Source organism: Myripristis murdjan, chromosome 12, assembly GCF_902150065.1.
Source record: "Myripristis murdjan chromosome 12, fMyrMur1.1, whole genome shotgun sequence".
Classification (NCBI taxonomy): domain Eukaryota; kingdom Metazoa; phylum Chordata; class Actinopteri; order Holocentriformes; family Holocentridae; genus Myripristis; species Myripristis murdjan.
Window position 1 is genome coordinate 20,313,676 of NC_043991.1, and position 25,413 is coordinate 20,339,088.

The following is a 25,413-nucleotide window of genomic DNA, read 5'->3' on the forward strand; positions in this document are numbered from 1 at the left end:
CTCTTCTTTTTGCTCTTTTTCAGCTATGGTTATATAATTATGGTACAGTATAGTGTTTTATCTGTGGTGTGAGCCACAGCCTTTGGCTGTAGGTAAACGCTTGGAAAAACACAGCATCTGACTTTTTTTTTTTTTTTTACAATTTGTGGAGCAAGAAAAAAAAGGCTGGATGAGTTCACTTTGAAAATCAAACAGTGCACAGAAAACAAGGATAGTGTGTTGGGTTGGACTATGAAACAGGATTTAGGTGACTGCAGCACACCATCACACCACACCTCATTCACTGTCAGTCTGTTTATGTTATGGATACAGAACAGTTTACTGTAATCCCTGGTCCCATTGCCATAGATTAAACTGCACTGATAGATTTACATGTTTTGTGGTGTGGATGGAGGTGATAGCTACAAACAGCAACCCCAAAGTCAATGCTTTGTAAACCACAACCCAAGATGAATACTATAACATTATCTCATAGTATCTTGACTTTATTCTTGCAAATTTACAGCTTTATTTTTTTATAAAATTATATATTTTTTTCTCATAGGCTGAGACTAGAACTTTATTCTCGTATTAATGTGACTTAATCTATGAACTCTTTTTTCCTGTATTTTTCACTGTGGCACTAAAGCACTGCTGCAAAAAGTTTCCCTGGACGGTGTTTTGTGTCTGACCCTGCCTGCCGTGTTTTCTCTTTGGGCCGTGAACGCAGCGTTACGCTCGATGACGTTGCAGGAAGAGGACAACAAAGATGGCGTCCGGACAGCAGTGGGTGCTGGTGGAAATGGTTCAAGCTTTTTACGAGGTAATTTGGCCTTTCCTAAAGCTGTTACTGGTTTCCGAGGTTCACGAGTAAATGTCCTGTATGTTGTTTAAATGTGAAGTGTGTTGTGTCACTGGACGCTGTTTAAAACCCATCAGTTTACAGCCGGGACCCTGGTTTGCCCCAGCTGCGCCAATCAGAGCCGTGCTGCCGCAGCAAGGGCGAGGTGAAACAGGAAGTGCTTCCCTGTATCTGTGTAAACTTACAAAAAATTGTTAAAACAAGTTATTCTGCATATCCTTGCACTGAAGACGAGGTTACTAGTAGCTGGCGACGCTGGTGTTTACTCCCTCAAATGTTGTTAAGAGTTGTAAAGATGAAATTTGAAGTAGTTTTAATCATGTCAGACATACCTGGAGTAAAGAGGTGAGTGAAGTAAAGTTGGCCAAGACCAGGTGCGGTAAAATGCCCTTTTCTTAAGCCATTAAAGAAACTGTCATTCAGCACTTCAACACCAGACAACATGGAAGAAGGAAGCATGTTTACTATCCCACGAGAGTCCGTGATAGTATGAAAGTATCGCGATTTTACTGGCATGTAAAGTAAAGACACAAGACAACCTGAGGAATTAATTGATGTCAGGCGTGTCATGCTAGGTTGTGGACCCAGTGGACCCAGCAGCTAGAGATTACTCCAAAGTTTGGCGACTGTCATGGCTGTTTTCTAGGGGTCCCGTTTGACCTTTGACCTCCAGGTATCTGAATGAAATATGGATTCAATGGGCACCCACAGGTTTCGTCTTTGCCCACCTTAAGATAATCCCATGCAGTTTGGGACATGCAGCAGTTTACATGCAGTCCAAATGTGTTTGGTTTATTTATTTATTTTTGTTTGTTTGTTTTTTCGCCTGTAAAATGGTGTATTTCTGCACACTGGGGCCTAAACAGTCTTGGAGTTGCATAAATTGGGTTTGACTGGACAGCTGAGACTCTTGAGGATTCAGTGATCTCAATTCGTGAGTGAGACCGTTTTCTCGAACTTCACATTGATGTATGAAATGACCCGCTGTGACCCTTGGGATAATCACAGCTTCATGAAACTTCACATCCTCAAACTAGAGGATAATTTAAAAAGAAAGAACGAAAGAAAGAAATCGCTCTAACTTGTAGTATCGAATTGCAATACTTGTGGAGTCGCAATACTAAAGAATTAAACTACATATCGAATCGGCACCCAAGTATCATGATAGTATTAAATCAAGCATTTTGCGTACTATAAGCATATCGGTACAGCCCTACTGTATGGGGATATATCTGTATGTATGTTTTTGTTTCTGTTTCTGTATTCACCAAAGCTCTGACTGGCAAGATATTATTTGGTTAATGTGATAAATTATTAGACCTAGGACTGGCATTAGATTGTCAGGATGCCATTATTTAGCCTGGTCAGTGTGATAGATTTAATTTAATTCTGTTATTGGATTCAGGATTGTTTATTAGACGTGACTGCCATATGTATTTGTCAGATTTTTGCTCAATCTTTTCTCTGCTGTTATAGTAAGAACTACAAAGTCAAATTCAGACCCACTGAGGCAAAGTTATAGCGGTGTCACACTTTGCCAGACTAAGTTAACCCCCCACCCCCTCCCCCCAATGGTCTCATAATATTTTCTGTAAAGACTGAATATTTGTGTCTCTCTCTCTTTTTCAGGCCCCTGCTTATCATTTGATTTTGGAAGGGATCCTAATCCTGTGGATCATCAGACTTCTGTTCTCAAAGACCTATAAACTCCAGGAGACGTACAAACTAACAGAGAAGGTAAACTCAGCGCAGTGGAGAGAAAAGTAACAATAACAACAGAAATCTGTTTGTCATGGAGGCATTGTGTGTGTGTACTTATTTGTTGCAGGAAAAGGAGGACCTCATTGAAGAATGGCAGCCAGAGCCCCTTGTTCCTCCTGTGTCCAAAGACCAGCCCTTCCTAAACTATGATATCGTCACAGGGTAAACATGAACACCGCTCCAGCTCTGCTACTCACTCTAAAATAGATGTCAGTTTTAAAAAAAGTCTACAAGTTGTATAGTATTGACAAAAAAGGCATGTCAGGTAGCTTTTGGCCCTTTTCCATTAGTATCTACTCGGCTCGACTCGGCTCGACTCTACTCGACACGGTTTAGGTGGTTTTCCATTACAATTGAGTAGCACCTCGCCGTGGGTGGAGTCCTCATAGCAAGGCGGAACACCGTCCAGCTCCCTCTGGATTCTTTGGGCCACCACCAAGCACAGAAAAGTCTCCACGTCTTCATTTGACCGCGGTAGCGGTTTGCTTGCCATTTTCCGACTTTGACAACTTCACTGACGATCAATGCGCACGGCCGCTGTTGCCGTTTTTTTTTTTGTTTTTTTTTTTTAATGTTGGGTTTTGTTTTCGTGCAGGAGTCGCTCTCGTCACTCCCTGTCCAATCAGTTGTCTGCACGGCGTTTACGTCACATTTTCAGCTCGACTCAGCTCGACTCAGCTCGCTTGGAACCCCGGCTGAGTAGGTCCCAAAATGGGACCTGCTAGCAGGTACTACCACCTAATGGAAAAGCTCTTAAACCGAGTAGAGTCGAGCCGAGTGGAGCTGTGTAGGTGCTAGTGGAAAAGGGGCATTTGTGTTGATAGATCCATCCTCTCACTTGTCCACCTTGTACAGACAGAGAGCGCAGAGTTAAAGGTCCATACCAGTGATTTTGAAAATTTGGTGCATTTACTACAATTGACCCACATTTTATGTTGCAACAAAACCATTTTGTAAATCATGAGGGGCTACTGAAGAGTTCACACTAATCATTGGCGTTATCAGTTCTGTAGTTTATGAGTGTTGATGACTTTGTTAGCCACAGAAGCAGAGCATTATAAGGTTTAAACCCAGAATTCAAATTTGATTTTGATTGTATCATGTGAAATCTTTAGTACCCCTACAAGATTTGCAAAATTGTTTGTTGAATGTGTAAAATGTGGGAAAATTGTAATAAATGGGCCAAACATTCAAAATCACTGGTATGGTTCTTTTTAAGATTCTGATAGTAAATAGTTAATATTGTGTTGCGGTCTACATTGTCTTTTGTGTCACGTCTTCAGCTAAGAAACTAATGACAGTGCTTTTTCTTACAGTCCTCCCAGCCACAAAATCACCATAAATGGAAAGGAGTGCATTAACTTTGCCTCATTTAACTTCCTGGGTCTCCTGGACAATGAACGAGTCAAGGTTGGTACTATTTTGAGTTCATGTGCGAATTCAATGCGATTTTGAAGCCAAGAAGGGCACTGAATCACTTTTGTTTCCTTCTCTCGCTCTCCTCACAGCATAAGGCCTTGGCATCGCTCAAGAAGTATGGTGTTGGCACATGCGGTCCCAGAGGCTTCTATGGAACTTTTGGTGAATGAAAAATGCTTTTGATTGACAGTCTTTGCAATGTTATTAAATACTCAGAGTCTCATATCCAGACAGGGTCCACATTTAAATTGTGTACATTGTATTTACAGCCAGGACTGAGAGGTTGTCCCATTGTTCACAAAGATTTGGAATGCTTTTTCTCTTGCAAGATGCAATTGTGCATTGCCTGAAAACTTTATGTCAGGAGAAGTACATGATTATTAATCCCACTTGAGAGATTTGAATATTGCATGCACTTCTTGTACTTCAAAGTTTGTAACTGCTCAAAATTTGCATACTGCAGGCAACAGCTGTTCACCAAAATACTAACCATATGAGAGCATTGTTGTCCTTGTGCATGTTTGAATAATCACTCGTTTACTTGGCAGTGCAGCAAAGTACACAAAAACAGACAACCAGTGTGAGTTATTGTTTCCATCTAGCTAGTTACGTGTGAATTGGAAATGCTGTTGCATTTATATTTGAGCATCAAGTATAAATGCAGTAGTGATATAATAATTGAAGCCATGGCCATATTTGCTCCTGGATTTTTATATAGTGCATTTCAATGAAAAATCTAATGCATGTAAACAGAGTTACAGTCTCTGGCCCAATTATAACTTTTTTTTAAACCTTACACTGTTGTTCTCCCTCCAGATGTCCACTTGGAATTAGAGAGCCGTCTGGCCAAATTCATGAAAACAGAGGAGGCCATCATCTATTCCTATGGCTTTGCAACCATTGCTAGTGCAATACCCGCCTACTCCAAGAGGGGAGACATCGTTTTTGTGTAAGTGCATTTTCAGAGCAGCATTTAACACTTCTTTCTTGCTGAATCACATGATCAGTTTTGTGCTGTCAAAGTGAGTAGCTGATCATCAATCCAATTGTGCACTGAGATTATGCATTTTAGATAGACGTTCTACTGATCACAGCTCATCATGTAATATTTCACACAAAAATAAACAGCAAAATTCAAACTTCAAGCACTGTGTTTAACAGGAAAAGGCAGCACAGGTTATGGCGCCCATTCGATGTGTTTCATCAATATTATAACAGTTCATAACATGTTAAAAGAATGAATATCTGTAAGCTGTCGTTATCCTTTTAATGGTGCAGTTGATTTAGCATTTTGTAATATCTGCAAAATGTATGTACTTCATGTTTCTGCTAATCTTTTAACCAAAAATCAGCCGTATTGTAGAACTCTGATATTATTCCCCCCCCTTTTATCCAACCATTGATTTCAGTTCATTCAACTATGATATGAAAATGAACTTTGATAAACTTTCTTCACACCATTCAAAATCACCAAAAACAAAAAATACTCTCTGCACATGTATTTATATACGTTACAGTTAACAGGTGGAAACAGGCTGATGGTGATCTCTCTTTGGTTCTCTATCCAGGGATGAGGCAGCATGCTTTTCTATCCAGAAAGGCCTCCAAGCCTCCCGCAGCTTCATCAAATACTTCAAACACAATGATATGGAAGATCTGGAGAGGCTGCTCATGGAACAGGAGCAAGAGGACCAGAAGGTTAGTGAAGACTAATCTTGTGTAGCGACACCTCTGTCTCAGAATGAAGGCCTGGAGGAAGTTAAAGCAAAATGTAACTTTGGTAGTGTTGGGTTGTACAGTTACTTGGATGTGATAGAAAAATTAGGAAATTATAATTATGTGTGTTAGTGTTTACGCCGACACGCTCATGCCCAGTGTATGTGAATGATGATGTGATATGCGTATCCAGGCGTGTATGGATGGAGATTATTTCTGATTCAGGGCTAATACACCCATGTGGACACAGATTGAATGCCATTCTAAGATGAACACGTATCAGTGTGGATGTAGCCTGGGGGGTTGTTAATCCTGCTCTTTGGATTAGCCCTCTGGTAATTCAGATAACCTGGTTTTGGATGGAAGTTGGCAAATAGCTGTGTTTGGAAAACCTCAGGAAGCTCCTTTAGTGAGAAACCTGTTTAAAATGCCTGGCCTTATTGTCATCTTACTCAGTTGAATGTGGCATGGAAACATCGTATGAATTATTTCATTTAGGTACGAACACATTCTGTTTTTCTTTGGTAGAATCCTCGTAAGGCCCGAGTGACCAGGAGATTCATCGTCGTGGAGGGCCTGTACATAAACACTGCAGACGTCTGTCCTCTCCCAGAACTGGTAAAGGAACAATAATGGACCTCAAAAACTGCCAATATTTCAAACAGATTTCAACAGATTTAAAGCCTAAATGACCACAGGTGCCTATTATGCCTGACAGACCCACATTTCTGAAATGATGTCTCCAAATTGCCTGCTACTGTTCACTTAACTCAGAGTTTTTCTAAAATTGCACATTCTGCAGATAAATATATCAAAATATCAGATCAGTAGCACCTTTTTAGGTTGGAAAAAAAGAGTAAAAAATTAAGCCCTGTGGTTTTAATGCACATCCATAATGTCTGCGTGTCTTACTGCCAGGTGAAGCTGAAGTACAAATACAAGGTGCGGATCTTTCTGGAAGAGAGCATGTCTTTTGGCGTGCTGGGGGAGCACGGCCGAGGGGTCACGGAGCACTTTGGGGTTAATGTGAGTACATCGGGCCTTGACCTGTTAAATGAATATACTGGTGCCACATAAAGCCAAACCTTTGATCAAAAACAGTTGTACCTATTGTAATCATTTATAGTTTTCAAAATGTTGAAGTATTTCTTGCTGTTTAAGAAAATGCAATCCTGTGAGAACATTTTACTGCATGAAAACTAAGTAGTAGATATTTTGTGCGTAGAGAGAGACTGTCCACAGAAATGTAGACGAAATTTCCAAAAACATGTTAAGCAAGTTTAGGCAATGGGTTTTTATCATGTAATAGGACTGCATGTTGAGAGCTCAAAAATCATTAAAAAAAGAGCACTGATGTAAATAGCCCACTTTTGTAGGACAGCAACATTGATCAATTGCGGTTGAATGTAATACCTTTTAGAGGAGATGAGACAGTAATGTAAGTGGACCAGATACTGTGTGTGCTGCTGAGCTCATGGAAACAAAATAGGCACTCTACAGCTGACCACCTCAAACACTTTTACACACATCATGTGCATATTTAATATATAATTGTGCTCTTTTGATCTTGTCAGTGTATTGCACAGATAATGAGTGGACTTTGCCTGTGACATCTGATAAAGGTGTTTTATTATAAAATGTTAGAAAAGGAAACCTCAACAGAAGATTGCTGATCATACATCGTCAGCTCTCGTACAATCAGATATCTGTGTCACCTTGTTGATCCCATTTGTAATGTAATGTAATGTAATGATAATAATATCAGCTTATTTCCAGCCCTGTTTGTTGTATTTCCTCTGTCTTTTAATAACAAACTCCTGTCGTTCTTGGTCTCGACCCGCAGATAGACGACATAGACCTGATCAGTGCCAACATGGAAAATGCAGTGGCTTCAATCGGCGGCTTCTGCTGCGGCCGCTCCTTTGTCATTGACCATCAGGTATTTGCAGTGTATTTTTTAAATGTATTTATTTGTTTGTTTCTTTATTTAATATACGATAAATAAATGATAACAAAGGTTTATGTGTGTGCATAAATATCCAGTTGCTATTTCATTTGAGAATTGGTTCATACATTTGCAAAGACCTGGATATAGTTTCATCCGGATTAAAGCAAACAACCCTTAGTGGAATTCCACATTGTTGACAAATTTAAATGAACAGGTCAACAAATGTTTGCAGAATAATGTGTTCTGATCACGGCACATTTTGTGTTTTCTACATTTTTTCAGCTCGTATCTATCAGCTTCTCTCATTGTTACTTTTTGTAATGTTTTTGTAACAAGAACCAGTTTGGATGAAATATGAACAAACACAGTCTCTCAGGGCTCTGAGGTGCGACCACATTAATTCAAAATGCAGCTTGAATTCAGGCGACCTTCCTGTTAAATTTTAGAAGATCTGGTGCTGCTGTAAAGAATTGTCTTGGTATATCTTCTCTGACTGGAGCAGTGAAAAACATCTGGTGATCCACCTCCTTCTAATCAAACTGTATCTTTAGTGTAGTTTAGTAGTCATGGGTTATCAGTTCTGTTGCTGCTCTCTGTGTGTATCATAGCTCTTCAAAGGCAAATATCTACTATCTATGACCTTTATAACATACAGGCAGAATGCTTTTTTAAATTTTAATGGCAGCTCCTAACTTGAAACTGCATCACCATCTCAGATCCGGCCAGTGGCTTTGTGGAACGGGTTTTCAAACCAGGACAAAGTTTTAACTTCCACCACAGGATATAAGATGTGAGTGTGTATTGACCTTTAATTCTCTTTGTGTATGTGTTTGTTTTTTATAGCGTCTGTCAGGCCAAGGCTACTGTTTCTCTGCCTCCCTGCCCCCCATGCTGGCTGCAGCCGCCATCGAGGCCCTTAACATCATGGAGGAGGATCCAGGTACAAATCTGGAAGAGAGTTTTTTCTTTAATTCCTTTCTCTTCTCTTTAGACATATAGACATATCTTCATATTATAGCCATATATACATCTATACATCCATATAGCCAAACAGTTGTATCTTCACATGGATATAGGCATCCATATAAACTTAAGTCACACATATGTAGCAACACTATGGGTCCTTAAGGGTTTGCCTTAAGGACCCATAGTGTTGGCCTTTAAAACTTTTGGCCATGTTGGATTTAAAAAAAAAATCCTCAAAAATCTTCACTTGAATGACACCAAATGTGCTACAGAATAGCCTGTGTTTAATTTAGGGAAGGCGGCTTTCTCGCCACATAAGATGTCAGATCTGGACCCACCATTGCTCTCACTCACATTGGCATTTTGTTGATTTCATGTTTGTGGTGAAATGAGCTGAGATGCAGCAGAAAACAGAGAAAATGTGTTTGTTTGTTAGATGTCCTGTGAAAAGGATATGTTTGCTGATGGCTAGTGAAGAGTCTGAGTCTATGTAAGCAGTAAACTAGAGGCTGAGCCTGTCCTTCTCTTGTTTTTCAGGTATTTTTACTGTCCTGAGGGAGAAGTGCAGGCTTGTTTATGAAGAATTACAGGGGTAAGTTCATGTGTGCTTTGGCATCATTTTTCTATGATGAAGATGCTTAAATACTTGGCACTTGACAGGAGTTGGTTATGGTGTTGTATCACAAACAGTTTATTTTTACTTAGTTATTAGTTTTTTGCTTTGTTTCATAAGGCCAGAATTGCCCAATGGCAAAAACCTACCTATTTCATATTATATATTACCAAGACCTCTTGTTAGGGTGCATTTTACATCAGATTTTGTATGTAACTTTTATCTCTTCATGGGAATTTATGATGTAAGTTGAACATTGTGTTACAATAATTTAGTGTGGATTATGCCAGTGAATCCTCTTTTTGAGGATGAAGTCATCATCACCTAAAATTTGAAGAGCAGGGATACATTTTTCATTTTCTTTTTCTTTTGAATTAAGTATGAAGAAAATGGGTAACAAAAAGTCACCAGAGTTCATTTTCTGTTGTAACAGTGTGGATATACATAATCTTAAAATCAGGATTCAGTTTCCTGAAACCCCCAACGTCTCAAATGTTTCTGCTTTATATGTTATGGGGTCACTGTTAAAGTTACGTTAGCTTATCCCTGCATGATTTACAAGATAGTTTGTTGCACTGGTATGAAAAAAGACAATAAAACACGCCATTTGATAGATATTTTGATACGACGCATCTTGCAGAATCATTATTGAGCATGGTCGGCCCCAGTGGGAATCAGACCGTCAACTCTGCGGAAGTTAGTTGTCATATATGTTTGTGAAAACAAATAAACACCAACAAAAATGTATTGGTCCAGAAATAGATTTTGTTCTGCCTGATTTGATATCAGTTTTGGTTGTAGCTCATGCTGAAGTGACAAAACTGTTGGATTCTTTGCTAATAATTAATATTTTATGTTGTAGTTAAATAATCCTATGCTCCTATGCTCATGTATAGTTTTGTAGGAATTTGTCCTTATCACATTATTACTGTGGTGACTGGCTGGCATTTCATATAGATTCACCATTTGACGAGAATGTTTTAAAACTATTTTACAAGCTGCTTGTACACGTATTGCAGCATTCCTGGCCTGAAGCTAAGAGGAGAGCAGTTTGCCCCGGCACTTCACTTACAGCTGGAGAGGAGCTTCGGCTCCAGAGACACTGATCTGAAGATGCTGCGCAGCATTGTAGACTATGTAAGTCACTTTTTTTCAATTTGAATATATTACAGTTGAATCCAATACAATATTCTGACTTAATGTCTGTGTGCAAAGCAAGCCACAAGACAAAGGAGACAGAACGACTGAAGTGATGCCTCGGTTCCTTATGCATTAAACATTAAGAACAACAGCAACAACAAGGGTAACCAACCAGAGCTCATGTGCAGAGCTTTTGGGCAGCGTATGACAGCAAAAGAAAGAAACTTAAAAGATGTAGAGAGACATTCAACAAGTGGAAGGGGGTGAAAACCTTCAGTCAGTCCAGGAGCTGACAGTCTTTGTGTTGCACTAATAAGTAATATCAAAGTGTGTAGCCCCGGTTAGAGGTTGACATGGGAGTAAAAGTGTCTTCTTGTCTTGCCCAATCCCAATTTATTTCTTCCCATCCCATCCCAGTCCTGCAGCTGTTGCCTGTCCCGTCCCGTCCTGTTTACCCCGTTTACAACTTACACAAAACTTAAAGCATTGCTACACTGATATTTTTTTTTATTTTTTAGCTTTCACTAGGCAGTCTGTTAGACTTGCCTTGTCTTTTCCTCTCCTGTCTGGTCTGTTCGTGAAGCACAACTTGCTGTAATTGTCCAGGAGGAGATTATAGTGACACCAGCCTTCACAGTGGAGTGGCCCTCCTGGTCTCCAGTTTATAACCCTGCAGATGAAGCTACAAAGAAACTTGCACTTGTACTGTTGCAGTACTCACACAAACACTGTGCTCTGCGATTAGACTGGAGCTTTCAACTATTTAAAGAAAAACAATTAGCTCAAGAAAACAGCATCTGACTCTCATTCATGGAGAGATATTTAACCAGCTGTGTCACTTTGCTGGCAGAAAAAAACAAAATCAAAGTTTATGTGTGGCTGGGAAGCATGAGCTGCAGTCCCATTAGACTATCTGCTGACTGATATGGCTAGCAGGCAAACAAATGTTATTTCTGCCCTGCAAGTGAGGACACGTCGCCGGCTTCCACATCTCCAAAAACACAACATCCTCAGTGACTCCAGGCTTTTGAACAGTCACTACTGTTAAAAAAATGTTCAACGTTTTGTTTTTATTTTATTTTATTTTATTTTGAAAGAAACAAATTTTTATTCACTAAGTTGAAAAATAAATAAAGAAATAATAGAAAAGGCAGCCAAGACATCAAAATTACTGTTTGAAAAAATTATTTTATTTATTTATATTTATTTATTTATTTAGTTTTTAGTTTAGTTTTGTTCAGCAACATTTCAGCAGGGCAGGTGCTGTCACTAGATCAGACTGTAACTCTTTGAAGAAACAACAGATTTATTTGTGACTTTCATGACATTATCAGCTCTCTGACACACAATTTATTTTTCATGCTTCAAAGGTCACAAGAGAGAACAAATCTAATAAAATGATAAATCTGAGTTTCCCCATGCCCATAAGGTTTCAAATTTCATTTCTGCAGACAAAATTACATTAAATATTTCTTGATTTTCATATTTCATGGTTGATGTTTATTATACTCTTGTTTTTTTGTTTGTTTTTTTGCTTTGTTTACTGCTCAGTGTTTGGAGAGAAAGGTGGCTCTCACCCTTGCTCGTTACCTGGAAAAAGAGGAGCGTTTCCTCCCTCCACCCAGGTAAGAGTTTTCTTTTGATCGCCATGTTGTACATGATTTATCAGGAACTTTTTCTCATCTCAAAAAACATCATTTGGTACATGACTTGAAAATTCACTTTTGATTCATTTAGAATATTTATTTATCCCTTCCTGGCTGTAAAATCAGTCTGTGTCTGATGGTTTTTTCATGTTCTGGACCCTCAAGTTGACTCTCACTAAGCATCAGACTCACAGACTCACTGAACTCCTCAGTGTCATTCTTGTCAAATACATTCAAAGTGGTGAGCTAAAATAATCACAGCTGATATTTTGCTTCATGTTGTAGCAATAGCTTTGAAACCTGAGCAGCTTCACTTGATTTAGAATGAACAAATTAGCAGGAATTTACTGGAACATTAGTGAAAAATTTGGAAAAAACGCATGAAACAAACACAGAGGGAAATTAGTAAAACAAATACCAGAAAATTATCCCAAAACATTACTGCAGAATTTGCCAAAAATATTTAATATTTCAAAATAGTAATTGAAAGAAAAACATATTTATAGTCATAGAAATTGTATTAAGCGCCAAATTAGGACATTGCCTGGACCTTAAAATTCTTGTTTAAAAGCTTGTGAAAGGCGTCAGAAACCTGAGTAAATTCACTGGATTTTTTTCAATAACATGGAAAAGTAGTGGTGAGGGAAGAAGTAACCCCCAAATTAGCAAGATATTTGTAAAATATCAAGAAAATACAAAAAAAGCCCTGAAAATTACCCCCAAAAGATTGTTTAAAAATACACTGAGGCTGGGTTCAGATGCCTCTTTACGGCACAGTGACATTAAACTGCTGCTCAGTTTGCTGAGGACCCTGACGGACGCCTGTGGGTCCTCAGACCTCACCTTGAACACCGTTGTTTATAATATATAATATGATCAGCCGTGGTGTGTCAGTGTTTTGTCTGACGGCTCCACCTGTCTGTCGGCAGCGTCCGGGTGGTCGTCACCATCGAGCAGACGGAGGAGGAAATCAAGGAGGCGGCGGCTTGTATCCGAGAGGCAGCTTCGTCTGTCCTGAACTCCCAGCACTGTGATTTGTGATTCCCTCCTCCAAAACAAACCACGAATGTCTGGAGTCTGTGCAGAATCCGCTCAGACGACTTGCTAAGACACAACTGCAAACGCATCGCACAGCCGTCTCAACTACAAGACGTGTGTGTGGAGCTGAAAGACGGTGTGAGAATTTCTGCAGATAAACGCACAGCTTTACTATTTTTTTACTCTTTACTTGTTTGCTTTGTGTCATTTATCATGTCTCATAGGTTTTCTGTACAAACGACACTGTTGTATACTATATGTAATAATATATATTGTAGTATATATATTATCTTTATGAATGGAAAAACATGGGCCTTGTCATCACCCAGATGCGTTTCTGCCTTGACTAATGACCACAAGTCTTAATGTATAAAAGAAAAAATACTGTATTGTTTTGAGGTTTACTCAGACCAAATGATTTTTCTTCTCAGACAGAAGGAAAGCCAAGACGATTTATTTTGGCCTGACCAAAAGCTATATAGACATTGGGGTGTGACATTTATTTACTGTCCCTGCGGTGCACTAGCACATTAAATGTACAAGAGGTGTCATGATTTTGTATACTACTGATATTTTTCCAGAGGAACACTGATTTTGAAACCTTATAAAATAATCTTTGCTCGGCGGGAAAGCGAGGGTCTGCACGTCGCTGTGCCCCTCAGTCGGTCAGCAGCTCGCTCCAGTGTGTATCTCCAAATCTATTTGGTGGATCACCATGAAATCTGTCCGTTTTGGTGACCCTATGACCTTCCATCTAGCGCCACCAGCAGGTCCTTTGGGGCATCTGCGCCTTTCTCATTTCATTTTATTCATGATTGACGCTTGTCTGATTTAAACTGTAATCTGAGGATGTTTCTGTGGAGCATTCAAGCAGCCATTGTGGGTGACTTATGTGCTATACTAAGAAAGTTGCACACACATACACACACACACACACATAAGAATGTTTTACAGATGTGGGACTGTCACAGATTTGCTGCACGGACTGCTGACCCTCCAACAGATTTATTATTATTATTATATATTTTTTAATAAGTTCTGACATTCCCACAAGTGGACCTGTTCTGATTTCACCTGTCACTAATGAATAAAAATGAGATGAGTTTCCTATTTGCACAGTGTATTTTTTTTTTTTTTTAATGATGTGCAGACTGTCTCATCAACATCCCTACAACATCCAGTGGTCAGCTGATTTGGATACAGATGATGATATAGATGCACTCTCATTCTCATTTGCTCATATTTATATTTCATGTCACTTATTAACTATTTGTCTAATATACATTTTAATAATCAGTGAAATCTTTATCCACTTGTCAATGTTTGCTTTATTTTGGTGATCAATTTAGAGTTAATGTAAATTAAGTATTCCTATTTTAATAATATTTCAGTAATATTATTCATATTTCCCCTTGCGCATTAAACGAAATGCTCGTCTACTTCAAGTTTTAATTTTTAACTAAATTATATTTAACTTTAAAATTTCTAAACTTTTGCCTTATTTGTTAATCAGTGTTAGAGAAACGATTCGTGTAAATTAATTCTCCATCTTTTTAAAAACATCTTGACATTATTTCCCCTCGTTTATTAAACTAAATGTTGCTTTTAATTCTAATCTTTAATGCAATTTTAATACACGTTTTTAAATAATTTTCGCTTTATTTTGTCAACCAGTATTAGACAACTGGTGGACATTAACGTTTCATATTTTTACAAATATTTTAATAATATTACTTGCTCATATTTCTCCTCGCTTATTAAACTAAATGCTTGTCTACTTTTAATTTTTAACATCCGATGCAATTCATGTTAATTTTGCCATTTTTTGCTTTAATTTGTTGATCAGTGTTAGAGAAACGATTGGTGGAAGTTAATTCTTAATACTTTTAGAAATATTTTAGCAATATTACATAAGACATTAGATTTAGTTTTTGCTTTGTTTGGGTATCAGTCGGTGCCACATGAAGGCAGCGTGGTGAGGAGTGAGGAGCTCTAATAAAACTGTTCTTCCGTCATAAAAACCCAGGAAGCCATGGAGAATTCACGGCGTATAGGTGTTCAAAAATGAGTTTGTCGACCGTAAGATGAATAATTCAAAACGCTGAAGCGGATAATATGATAACATGCAGTGATCGATCAGCACGTAAGGCGTATTAGTGTTAAAGGTTTTGGTGGTGAATGGGCTCCGTCCATAGATGGGGCACTTCCACAAAACTCTCTCTCTCTCTCTCTCTCTCTCTCTCTCTCTCTCTCTCTCTCTCTCTCTCTCTCTCTCTCTCTCTCTCTCTCTCTCTCTGTGTGTGTGTGTGTGTGTGTGTGTGTGTGTGTATGTGTGTGTGTGCTCACTCTTCACTACGAGCAGACTAGTTGGAACAACAGAGGGGGGAAAAAGAAGCTGCGACTCTCGACGTCCTGCCTCAACTTTCCACGGGAATGCGGCTTTATTTCCCAGCTGATCCCACCACCAGCCGGACTCTGATCCATGCCACACCTGAGTGATTTTCCCATCGGGGAATTGGAAAGTGGAGTTTGAGATTTATCCGAACTTGGCGACTTTGAAAAAAAAAAAAAAGCAGAAAGAGAGCAGAGGATCCGCAGGAGAAGGCAAATCTCAGCACCTCAGCGGCAGGATCGGATGCGACTGTCATAATAAGTCGGTGTTTTTTTTTGCTTTGTGTGACTTTGCGAACAACACAGGCGCTATGCTCAGCTTCCTCAGTTGTTTGCTTCTGATGGTTTTCCTCGCTCCTAATCTCAGATGCAACGGTAAGCGCTTTCCACATCCCTCCACTTTCCACTGTTTGAAAGAGCTGATGCTTTTTGCACCAGGGCGCAAAGATCTCCAAACTCCTGTCTGCAATTTTGGGAATATAGTCCCATGCGCTCTTTGACCCAGTATTTATTTGCATGTATGTGCTTCTGGTGAATCAGCACCTCGGGAATGAGCTCTCCTTGTTCTCCTGCGGTCTTCTGCCCACTTTTTCTCGGCTTCACGCAGGGGAGGTATTTCAGATTTAACTTGCAGGGGCTCAAGGAGAGTTTCACTCAAGTTGCATCACTTCCACTGCCCCGTTTGGAGTTTTTCCCCCAACAAAATGCTCTTGTTTATTGCTTTTTCTTTGACTGGTTTTACACTCTCCCTCTGCTCTGGGCTTGCAGAGTCTAGATGAGATGCTGGCCAGAGGCTGAGGTGCTCACCGCCTTTAAAAGAAAAGAGCTAGTTGCTATCAGACTCACTGTGTTGATATGTTAATTGGAGGTGATTCCAGGTCTTTGTCAGTCATGGTAATTGATTCACTTCCCTGTGGGGGGTGACAGATGTTGAGATTTCCTGTTTTCAGCTTTGGCTGCCAGGTTTGACCATTTGGTAGTTGAGTCAAGGGGGTGAGGGGTTAATTCTCTGGCTCCCTGCCCTCTCCCTTGTTCACCTCTGGCTCTGCAAGACTCATGGTTGTGTCTCACTTTAATATGGGCTTACTCAGGGGTAAATTATTTTGGAACAAAGGGTCTTGGCTTTAAAAGATAAGATAATGATGCAAAGGGTGACTGTGCTATATGGAAGAAGATAAGAGGCATGCAAAAAAAAAGTGTGCTCTGAGATTAGTCTCAGAACTGTGATAAAAAAGGTCAGAGTGCTGACTTCAATCTCAGAAATCTGACTTTTTTCCTCACTTTAATACCAGAAAGCTGACCTTTTTCCTCACTTTAATCTCACAATACTGACACTATAAATCTCCCACTTTAATCTCAGAGTGCTCTTGGAATTCTGATGGTAATCTCGTGTTCCTCATGAGGTGGTTGATAGTTGTATACTGGTAGGTGTTTTAATTATCTTGTCCATCTGCTTTGTCTCTAAAGCTCTTGTAGGAGACGGAGGAAATGTGCTGAAAATGTTGAGTGAATTAAATAGGCGGTTAGTCAAAATTTCAAGTTACTTGATGAAAATAATGTAAGACTGTTGCACTGGGAAGGGGACAGAGATATCTAGAAAGAACGGCGTGTATCATGCAGTGGGAGCATGATAGCACTGTAAGTCAGCGTGCTGGGGTCGGGGCAGAGGGACGGAGCTGGCTGCTGGGCCAGATGGGGCCAGATAGGGCCTGCCTTCGCCCCAGGTGGTGAGAGCAGGGGATGGTAGGAGGAGATATCCACAGGAGAGCTGCGGGGTTGCTGCAGAGCCACACCATTGACACGGTAATTGATTCACGTGCTAATAACAGCCTATGAACCTACAAGGCCTTTGTCTTATGGTCAAACAAAGCAGGCTCCTTTGTGGGGGGAGAAACTGATTCTTCCCATGTGAATGCCATGAGCCTGTTGGTTTCTCTCTGAGTCGACTGTTTTTCCCCGCAGGGATGCAATGCTGTTTTCAAATTAGAGATGACAGAGCGCATGGAAGCATTTGTGTCTCCCTTTGCCTTGGAATTTGCTGTTCTTGGAGCGCGTATCGAGTTTCAAATGTTCTCAATCTACTATTAATGGACTTTTGGGGTGGAAAGACTGAAGCACTTACAGATTTGCAAACTTTGCAAAACTTGCGGGACAGATAACTGCTTCAATGCAAATCCATAGCATCCAGTTTCTTTTTTTCCAGTGTTCCTGATAATGTTCCTAGCCCTGCTCCGTTTAGAAATCAGATATGGAAGTCAGAGTGATTATTGTGGGCAGGAGTGCAGCAGGCATGAGGGATCGCTCTGCACCCGCCTCATCACTATGGCTTTTTTTTTTCACTTCATTTCTTTCAAAAACATGGGAGAAAATTAAGGTGTCGGGCAAACTGGCACAAAGTGACCTCAAAATTAACAAGAAATTAGTTTTAAAAAGTTGGGTCACTGGTGGCTCACCTGACAGAGCGTGAACCGTGTCAGGGCCCTCACCACTGAGGGTTGGCTTCAAGTCTGACTCAGGCCCTTTGCTGCAGGTCAACCCCCCTCACCCCTGCCTCTGTACTGTCACTATCAAATAAAGAAGAAACCCCACCCCCTCAAAAAAAAGAAAGAAGAAATTAGCAAGAAAATGACCAAAAAATGAGTTTGAAAAAATGAAAGAATGAAGATAAAAGGAAAACAAAACAAAAGAAAATGAGTAAAAAAAATCTGGAAATTAGTTTTTTTTTTTTTTTAAGAAAACCATTTTGGGTTAATTGTGTTGTATTTTCATGGTGATTTTCTTGCAGTTATATGTTTAATATATCTTGTTGAGAGAAGTGAATTTGCTCAGGTTTCAAAGGGTTTGTAAATACACACAACACAACCAACACAAACCTTTACTTTTATGCTTAGAAAATGTTTTTTAAAAAAGTCTTTGTCTTGAACATGCCATTATCCTCACTTTTGAAAACCAACACCATTGCAAAGAAACGGATCCAGTCATACTGGATGTAGAGTTAAATAAATGTGTGTGACACAGCAGGGGTGGAGCTGATCAGCACCGTCTTACATCAACCTGCTGCCTTGCTTCAGGGCAGTCGCTGATGTCACCAGCAGCCTCATGCACAGGGCTTGCCAAGGCTTAATGGTAAATTGTTGCATGGCAGAGTGGGGCTGAAAGTAAAGAAAACAAACAGACAAACAAAACATTCACCCCTCCAAACTTTTACTACCCCACACTATCTTCTCTATTACAGCCTCCCTTCCTCCCATTCCCCCTCGTTAGAGGTGTGAAACGAAGCAAGAGGTAGTGACACTGGACAAGGCCGAGAAGTTAGCCTGCGCTCAGGCTCTTAATCCAGAGCCGAGGGAAATCTTCAAAGAGAGTCACTGCCCTGAGCACAGAAATCAGACTTGTCTCAGATTTTTTTTTTAAAAAGGCGCTGCGTGGAATGCTGTGCCAATTATAAGGCCAAGTGTGTGAAGGAAGTGAGAACATCACTGTGGAGGAAAGTGACAAGAGCGTAATATTGAAACAGAAGTGATGTATGGTCCGATTTTATCATCACTTTCCTTAATACTTTCTTACACTCCACTGTGGGGTCATATGGAAGCTAATGCATTCACTCAAGGAAAATCAGGAGATAATTATCTCATTAATTCAGAAAAACAGGACTGATTTTTCCCCCATGAAACATTTCTCATAATTCCAAGATAATTATCTTGTTAATTCAGAAAAACAGTGTACATTTTTTTTTCTCAAGTGAATGCATCACCCTTCCGTAAGGTGAAAAATAATTTTGTGTAATCTTTTTCTGAAATGAATTTTTTTTGCAATGATAAGCTCTTTGCTTGACCTGTTTCTCTTGCACAGCACCGACATTCACTGCAGTGCAGAGAATCACCAACCAGTCCAGGGCAAATTAACTCTCAAGCTGTGATCAGCAGGTGTCAACAAACTCTTGGTCTTTTGGAAGCCGCTCATGCCTAAAAATCTGCAAAACAAAAAAAATTCACAGGAATGATCAAGGAGTGTTATCTAGCCATAAGAGACTATCAGTGCATTTACATGCACTTCAGTAATCGGCTTATTTACCACAGACAGTTATCTGATTTCTCCAATGCCTTGGAAAGGGGAATGTCAGTTTCCATAATCAGGGTAAAGGATTAAGAGAAACCCGGGTACCTCAGCAGAGTTACGCGAGAGAAACCAAAGCACTGGGCCATGAAAACCCTTATTTTGAGGTTTGAATTGATCTCACGTGCACTTGTGCAGGAAAAGACAGCAGATGAGGGTAAACACAATAAAGATGCCATACAGAGCTTTGGAAAATCAAATCAAAATTAATTTAAAGGGCTTCATTCAATGTTGGGCATGTAAGCCACAGGACCTTCAGCTACAGTCCCAAGTCCCACTTCCAGTGTCAAGTTCCCTGTTCGGTTGTCTAAACCTAACCTTTTCCTTTTCTAAGTGATTTTTAAGCTTAAACCTGATCTTTCTCTCACCTGAATCCAGAGGTTTTTATGCCTAAACCTAACCACGTAACAGTGACACATGATAAAAGTGAGACAGCTCGATGCATCTCATCTGACGCTGAAGGGCCTTTGGCGTTGGTAAGGAGCGTGACCAAGCTGCGGTATCTGTGAATGAGAATGTGTCATTTATATATATATATATATATATATATATATATATATATATATTATTGAGTGAACTGCATATAGAAAATACACCAATACTGAAAAATGTTAAAATATTTAGCCATGTTATATTAAAATCCTCTGTTGCCCTCTATTGGCCAGCTGCCACTGGTTATGACTGGAGTGTGGATACAGGTTGTGTTCGGTCATGTGGGCGTTATTTTAGTGAAACTCTAGTGTAAAACAATGAAATGATAGACCTACTGTCTGTTCTGGGCAACTTCTTTTGTAGTGCTGGAGTTTACATGATGATGCTGAAGGCAACACGTAGGCTATTTCAGGTGGTAAATGTAAGCTGGTGATGGAGGACGGGCAAAATGTGGGGCTCAGGTCGGGTCCGAATATAAAAGAAAGAATGCCTGTCGGCTTGGCTACTCTACTCTCAGGCTTGGGTCGGGTTTGGACAAAAATTTGTGACCTGATCCGCACTCTACTTATGACTACGGCTTTCACATGACTACTACAGACCAAATCCCAATGTCTGTTTAATAGCATAGATCAACAGGGGCGACAGAACAAACTCAGATGTAATTTCAACTCAAAAGAAAGTGCTGAACTGTTGTGTTCAGGGGCATCATGTAAAGAGTGGAGAAGGGCTTGGATTTTACAGCTTTCCATCTGAGAAGAGCCAGTTCGCTCCTTACTGGCTGACCAGCCTGACGATGGTGCTGATTATGTAAATTTTGGCTTATCACACTTGCCAGCTGAGCAATACAGAAACATAAAATAATGGAGCACTAATTGCTAAATATATTAAAATGTGAAGCTACAACATTACCCCTCTAGATACTTGACATCCATTAGTTTCTTAAGTTTTTCCTTTATTAATGTTTTTCATCTCCATGTAGCCAATCTGTAAGAGGATATTTGTACGATGCACAGCGTCGGCTGGACTCGCTCCTCAGGTCGAGTTTCCCGCCTCAGGTCTCCAGAATGCCCTCCAATTTGAAAAAGGTCAATTCAGACAATAGGTGATTGTTGACTTGTTGTCTAACATGCCTGCAGGTTTTGTAGGCATCACAAGTCAGGCTATTCAGTCTATAAGTGAACAGAGTCAGATTTCATTGTCTGTTTGGATCAAGCTCAAAACAGCAAAGTTGGTTTAGGCCTCTCCAAAACAGCAAAGTTGGTTTAGTGCCAGCTGACTGCTGCCACGACTTGTGCAGGAGCTGCGGCACGGTGGGAAGAGACACCAAGTATGAATAAATCCTGAGTAGTGTAAATTATAATTTTACATCTGCATTTACATTTAGAGTTTAAAGTCTGCCTCAAAATGTAAATTTAAAGCAATCCTGGTGAAAATTAGGTTTTGAGACCCGGGTAAAAACTCTGGGTTTTAGGACACAAACAGGAAACAAACTGCATGGCCCAGTATCAGTTCATCCTTAAAGGGCCACACCTGTGATTTGGCACGTTTTGCATAATAGCTACAAAATGTTTAAACTTCACATTTCTGCTAATCTTTTCTCAAAGCAAGCAGTTGTATTTTTCGAACTCCCTTATCATTTTCCTACGTTATCCAGCCACTGATTTCCTTTCATTGAACTACAATATGAAAATGAACTTTCACAGACTTCAGACTTCATCACTGTAATAAAGTCATGCACATTAGTTTCCCTAAAAGCAGCAGCACTGTTGTGTTTTGATGACTTGAAATTGGGCGGAGTGAGACAGTGCCTCCTCCAGAAAATAGTCCCTGGGGAAATGTTTGCTTTAATAAACAGTTATCAGTTCTGTGGTTTATGAATGGTGACCTCTTTGTCAGCCACAGAAGCAGAACATTTCTGTATAAGGTGGAGGTTTCAACCAAAAATTCATATTTGAAAACGGAGGGAATTTGATTATGTTGATATGTTGTAAAATCCTAAGTACCTCTGCATGATTAGCAAAATGTTTTGCTGCAGTATAAAATGTGGTTAACTTGTAGTAAATGGACTAAACATACAAAATCAGTGCTCCTTTTAAAAAGATGGTGTTGGCAAAGTGCTGACATTGAGATGGCAAGAAGAGGGAAATAAATGATGCTGAACAAAACTCTACAGCCGGAAAAAAGCAGTTCACTCCAGAAGAGATTTCCAAGTCTGCCACGTTGAACACAGAATATATACACCACCTGCGCTAGATAATGATACCAAGTTACAACCCATAAACATATGACTATGAGGAAGTACACCAGCATAAACCCAGGTCTGTTATTAATTGTAATTCCCATGTATGAACTGCCTCCTGCGCAGGTTATTAGTCGGGTCCCTTTTGTGATTCCAGCTTCCTTTTGTATTTGTTATCCGCATTTTCTTTTGAATAATCATCGGCTAACTTTCGATATAATGGTGTAAATTCAGTGACCACGAAGCCAACGCTTTTGGCCACAACAGTCGGTATCATTAATGAAATTATCCTGAGTGGCCGTAAAAAAGAAACCACAGAGGCATGATGTTAACATATGCTGCTAATTACTTGGTGAAGGAATATCCTTCCTGCTTTGCGAGAACCGTAGGAGACCCAGCCACAGCCATGGTTTTCAAAGTGGGGGCCGGGGACTGCAAGAGGGTCCTTGGGGGGCTTCCATGGGGTCCTCAGCAAAATAAGGAGTAGTTTACCTTCACTGTGATTTTATTCACGAGAAATTGTTACAGTGCAGAAAATGTATGAAAATGCCTTCTTTCTGGGTTAGACTCATCACATTTTGTCAGGGTTCAAGTATGACATTGAAATGACTTTTTATTCTCTGAAACCTGAGCAAATTCAGTTGATTTCTTTCAAAAAAGTGAGAAAAAGATGATTATCAAATTACCAAAATATTACTGGAATATTAGTGGTTAAACAATTACCAGACAACTATATGTTAAGTTACTAAAATGATGTATTTAAGGTTGATAAACGGCAGGTTTCTTGTGTTTTGGGGGGAGCTCCAGCCAGGGACATCAAATCAGACTGTCCTCTGAAAAAAAAAAAGTATAAAAGATTTAGTCAATCTGAGTTTATATGAAGTTAAGACACTTAAACTAGTTGTGATGAAATATGGTGGATGCATGAAAAAGGGACTTTTTTTTTTTTTAAGAAAATATGCAAATTTCACATCTATAAACCTGTAAAGACCTGATCTGTGTTGCAAGACCTCCTTGTACAAGCAGCCATGTTTCTGCAAAGAACATTCAAGAGTGGGAGTTTCCAGCATTGCTGTGGTTGCAGTATTAGGCCTGATATGACTCACACACATATGACCCTATCTGTTAAAAAAATCATCCAGCAATGAGTCCGTGTAAAAGACCCACACGTTACAGCTGTTCCTCTGCTGGAATCAGGGCCATGTGGACGAATGCCAAGGCTGCAGTCAATAATGAAACTGCGGTGAAGGATTGCCTTTATCAACAATCACCTGGCCGGCCGAATTTGGCCTTTATAGTCCCGTCCCTGCTCTATCCCCTTCGCCTGCCTCCAAAGAGCCTCACGTTCTGAATAAACATCAAATCCATGGAGAAAGAACCACTTAAAATGGTGGCCTAAGAAAAGTAGAAATATTTGGCTTCCCTTGACATTGTGGCATGGTGTGATTAACGTCCTCTATACACCAGGTTCCTGATTGTAATGGCTCTTATGTTATTTTTGTCAGTGTTCTTGCTTATTTAGCTTAATCTCCATCTTAAGAACATGCTGTGGTTATGTTATTGGGCTTTATAATGTCAGTGAGCTGTTGCGCCGTTTCTTTGCCAGACAAAGGAGGCGCAGTCATCACTGCTGAGTATAGCTTTTCTCTGGATGGAGCGCTCACCCGCTGCTCTTTGTAGATTTCACTCCTAAATTCTGTTTAATCCCTTCCTGTGTGGTAGAGATTTCAAAGTGATACCAGAGTTTATTTCTGACATGTAACATCTCAACTAGTGGGGGTGGAGTTGCTTTGTGATTTCGACAAATAAAGGCTTGCTCAGACTACATGACTTCAGAAATCCCGAATTCTCCGTGCCGCTCAAATTACACAACAGTCCTGTAATTGCATGTCTTGTGGACGCTGTGGTACACAAATTACAAGACCTCTCACCTGGAAGAAGTCAGATCCATGCTAATGAAACCACATTCGAGAAGTTAAAAGGCCAAAATCGACCCAAATGACGAGCTTGCCATTAAAGTCGTGAGTGCACTGATTTTTGTGCAGTAAAAAATAAGAAATCATTATGCATGTTTATCAAGAATGCCCTTAAAAGTTTTTATTTTTTTAAGATAAATTTTTTTTTTTGTGGCATTCCTGCTTTATTTGACAGTCAAAATAGAGAGAGACAGGAAAGGCAGGGAGGAGAGGAGATGACATGCAGTAAATTGCTCAGATTTGAACCCAGGCCACTGCGGTCTCTTAAGTGGTACGCACTCTACCAGGGAATAAAAACAGCATTACAATTACATTCAAATGAAGCGATAAAGTCATATCATGCACACAGTAATTTTATTGGTCGTAATCCATCGTGATTGCCACTTTAGCTGCCGATGCTGTACAATGCCGCCCCAGGATTCAAATCCCTCCACCTACAGAAAACAGTGTGGTCATTTAGTCCTGAATACCTGGCTAGCATTTTATTAGGTATCACATCACCGCTAGTTGGCACTGTATTTGTTCAGTGGCCATTTTGTCTGCCTTCCTGCCACTGTACCAAATTTTGGAAAAACTGGCAGCGCGGTTATGTTTAAACTAGAGAGTCCTGATGTTGTTGTTATTGGGTCAGTGATTACTTTTGTCTGCTGATAAGCCAGCCTGTTCTCATTCCCAGGGCGTCAAACACAACAGCTTTATCACACCCTTCTGCGTCTGATACCGACGCAAAACACACCCGTTAGAAGCTAAAGGCACCCCTTGGTGTCGCTGGGGATGGTGACGTAGTAAAAACAGTGGAAGGGAGGTGGTCGGGGTGGATGGAGGGTGTGTGAGCCAAGGGACACACACGACACCGGAGTTTGATCCCCGTTTCCAGCGAGAACTTTCATGTGTGAGCGAGACCGTGTCCAGTTTCCGCTCCGTTGCCCAACCCGAACCACGTGACGCCGACACGTGATGAAAGCCAGAACGCCCAAATCTTCTCACCCTGATGCCAAAGGGTGCCTTTGGCGTCGGTATCAGCCACAGAAGGGAAGTGTCAAAGCTGCAGTATGTGATGAGGTTAGACCGACAGTGTGTTGGTTAGGCACACAAAGTTTGATGGTCTTCTGTGCATCTGTTTCTAAATTATATGACATTTCATGAGAAACCATCTCCCCCTTTGGTCAAT

General features: G+C 40.1%; 2 protein-coding genes across 2 annotated transcripts in view; both read left to right on the top strand.

Moving 5' to 3' along the window:
* The first annotated feature begins 663 nt into the window (after positions 1-663).
* Positions 664-14,204, top strand: sptlc1 (serine palmitoyltransferase, long chain base subunit 1). Its single transcript, XM_030066092.1, has 15 exons — positions 664-802; positions 2,471-2,578; positions 2,670-2,764; positions 3,919-4,012; positions 4,111-4,183; positions 4,838-4,970; positions 5,590-5,719; positions 6,266-6,355; positions 6,656-6,763; positions 7,581-7,676; positions 8,529-8,625; positions 9,189-9,243; positions 10,284-10,401; positions 11,956-12,029; positions 12,980-14,204. Exons 1-15 carry the CDS (start codon positions 749-751, stop codon positions 13,089-13,091), a joined length of 1,437 nt encoding a protein of 478 aa, XP_029921952.1. The 5' UTR covers positions 664-748; the 3' UTR covers positions 13,092-14,204.
* Positions 14,205-15,490: 1,286 nt separating this feature from the next.
* Positions 15,491-25,413, top strand: part of ror2 (receptor tyrosine kinase-like orphan receptor 2) — a 64,806-nt gene continuing 54,883 nt past the window's right edge. The window contains exon 1 of the mRNA XM_030066177.1: positions 15,491-15,854. Within this exon, the coding sequence (XP_029922037.1) occupies positions 15,791-15,854 (64 nt within the window). The 5' untranslated portion in view covers positions 15,491-15,790. The remainder of the gene's footprint in view (positions 15,855-25,413) is intronic.

What these genes read in the sequence shown, in the direction of transcription:
- sptlc1 (XM_030066092.1), top strand. Translation starts at nt 749, where the DNA reads ATGGCGTCCGGACAGCAGTGGGTGCTGGTGGAAATGGTTCAAGCTTTT. An exon ending in CATCATGGAGGAGGATCCAG is followed by an intron (nt 8,626 to 9,188) that starts GTACAAATCTGG and finishes CTTGTTTTTCAG; the next exon opens with GTATTTTTACTGTCCTGAGG. An exon ending in TGCGCAGCATTGTAGACTAT is followed by an intron (nt 10,402 to 11,955) that starts GTAAGTCACTTT and finishes TTTACTGCTCAG; the next exon opens with TGTTTGGAGAGAAAGGTGGC.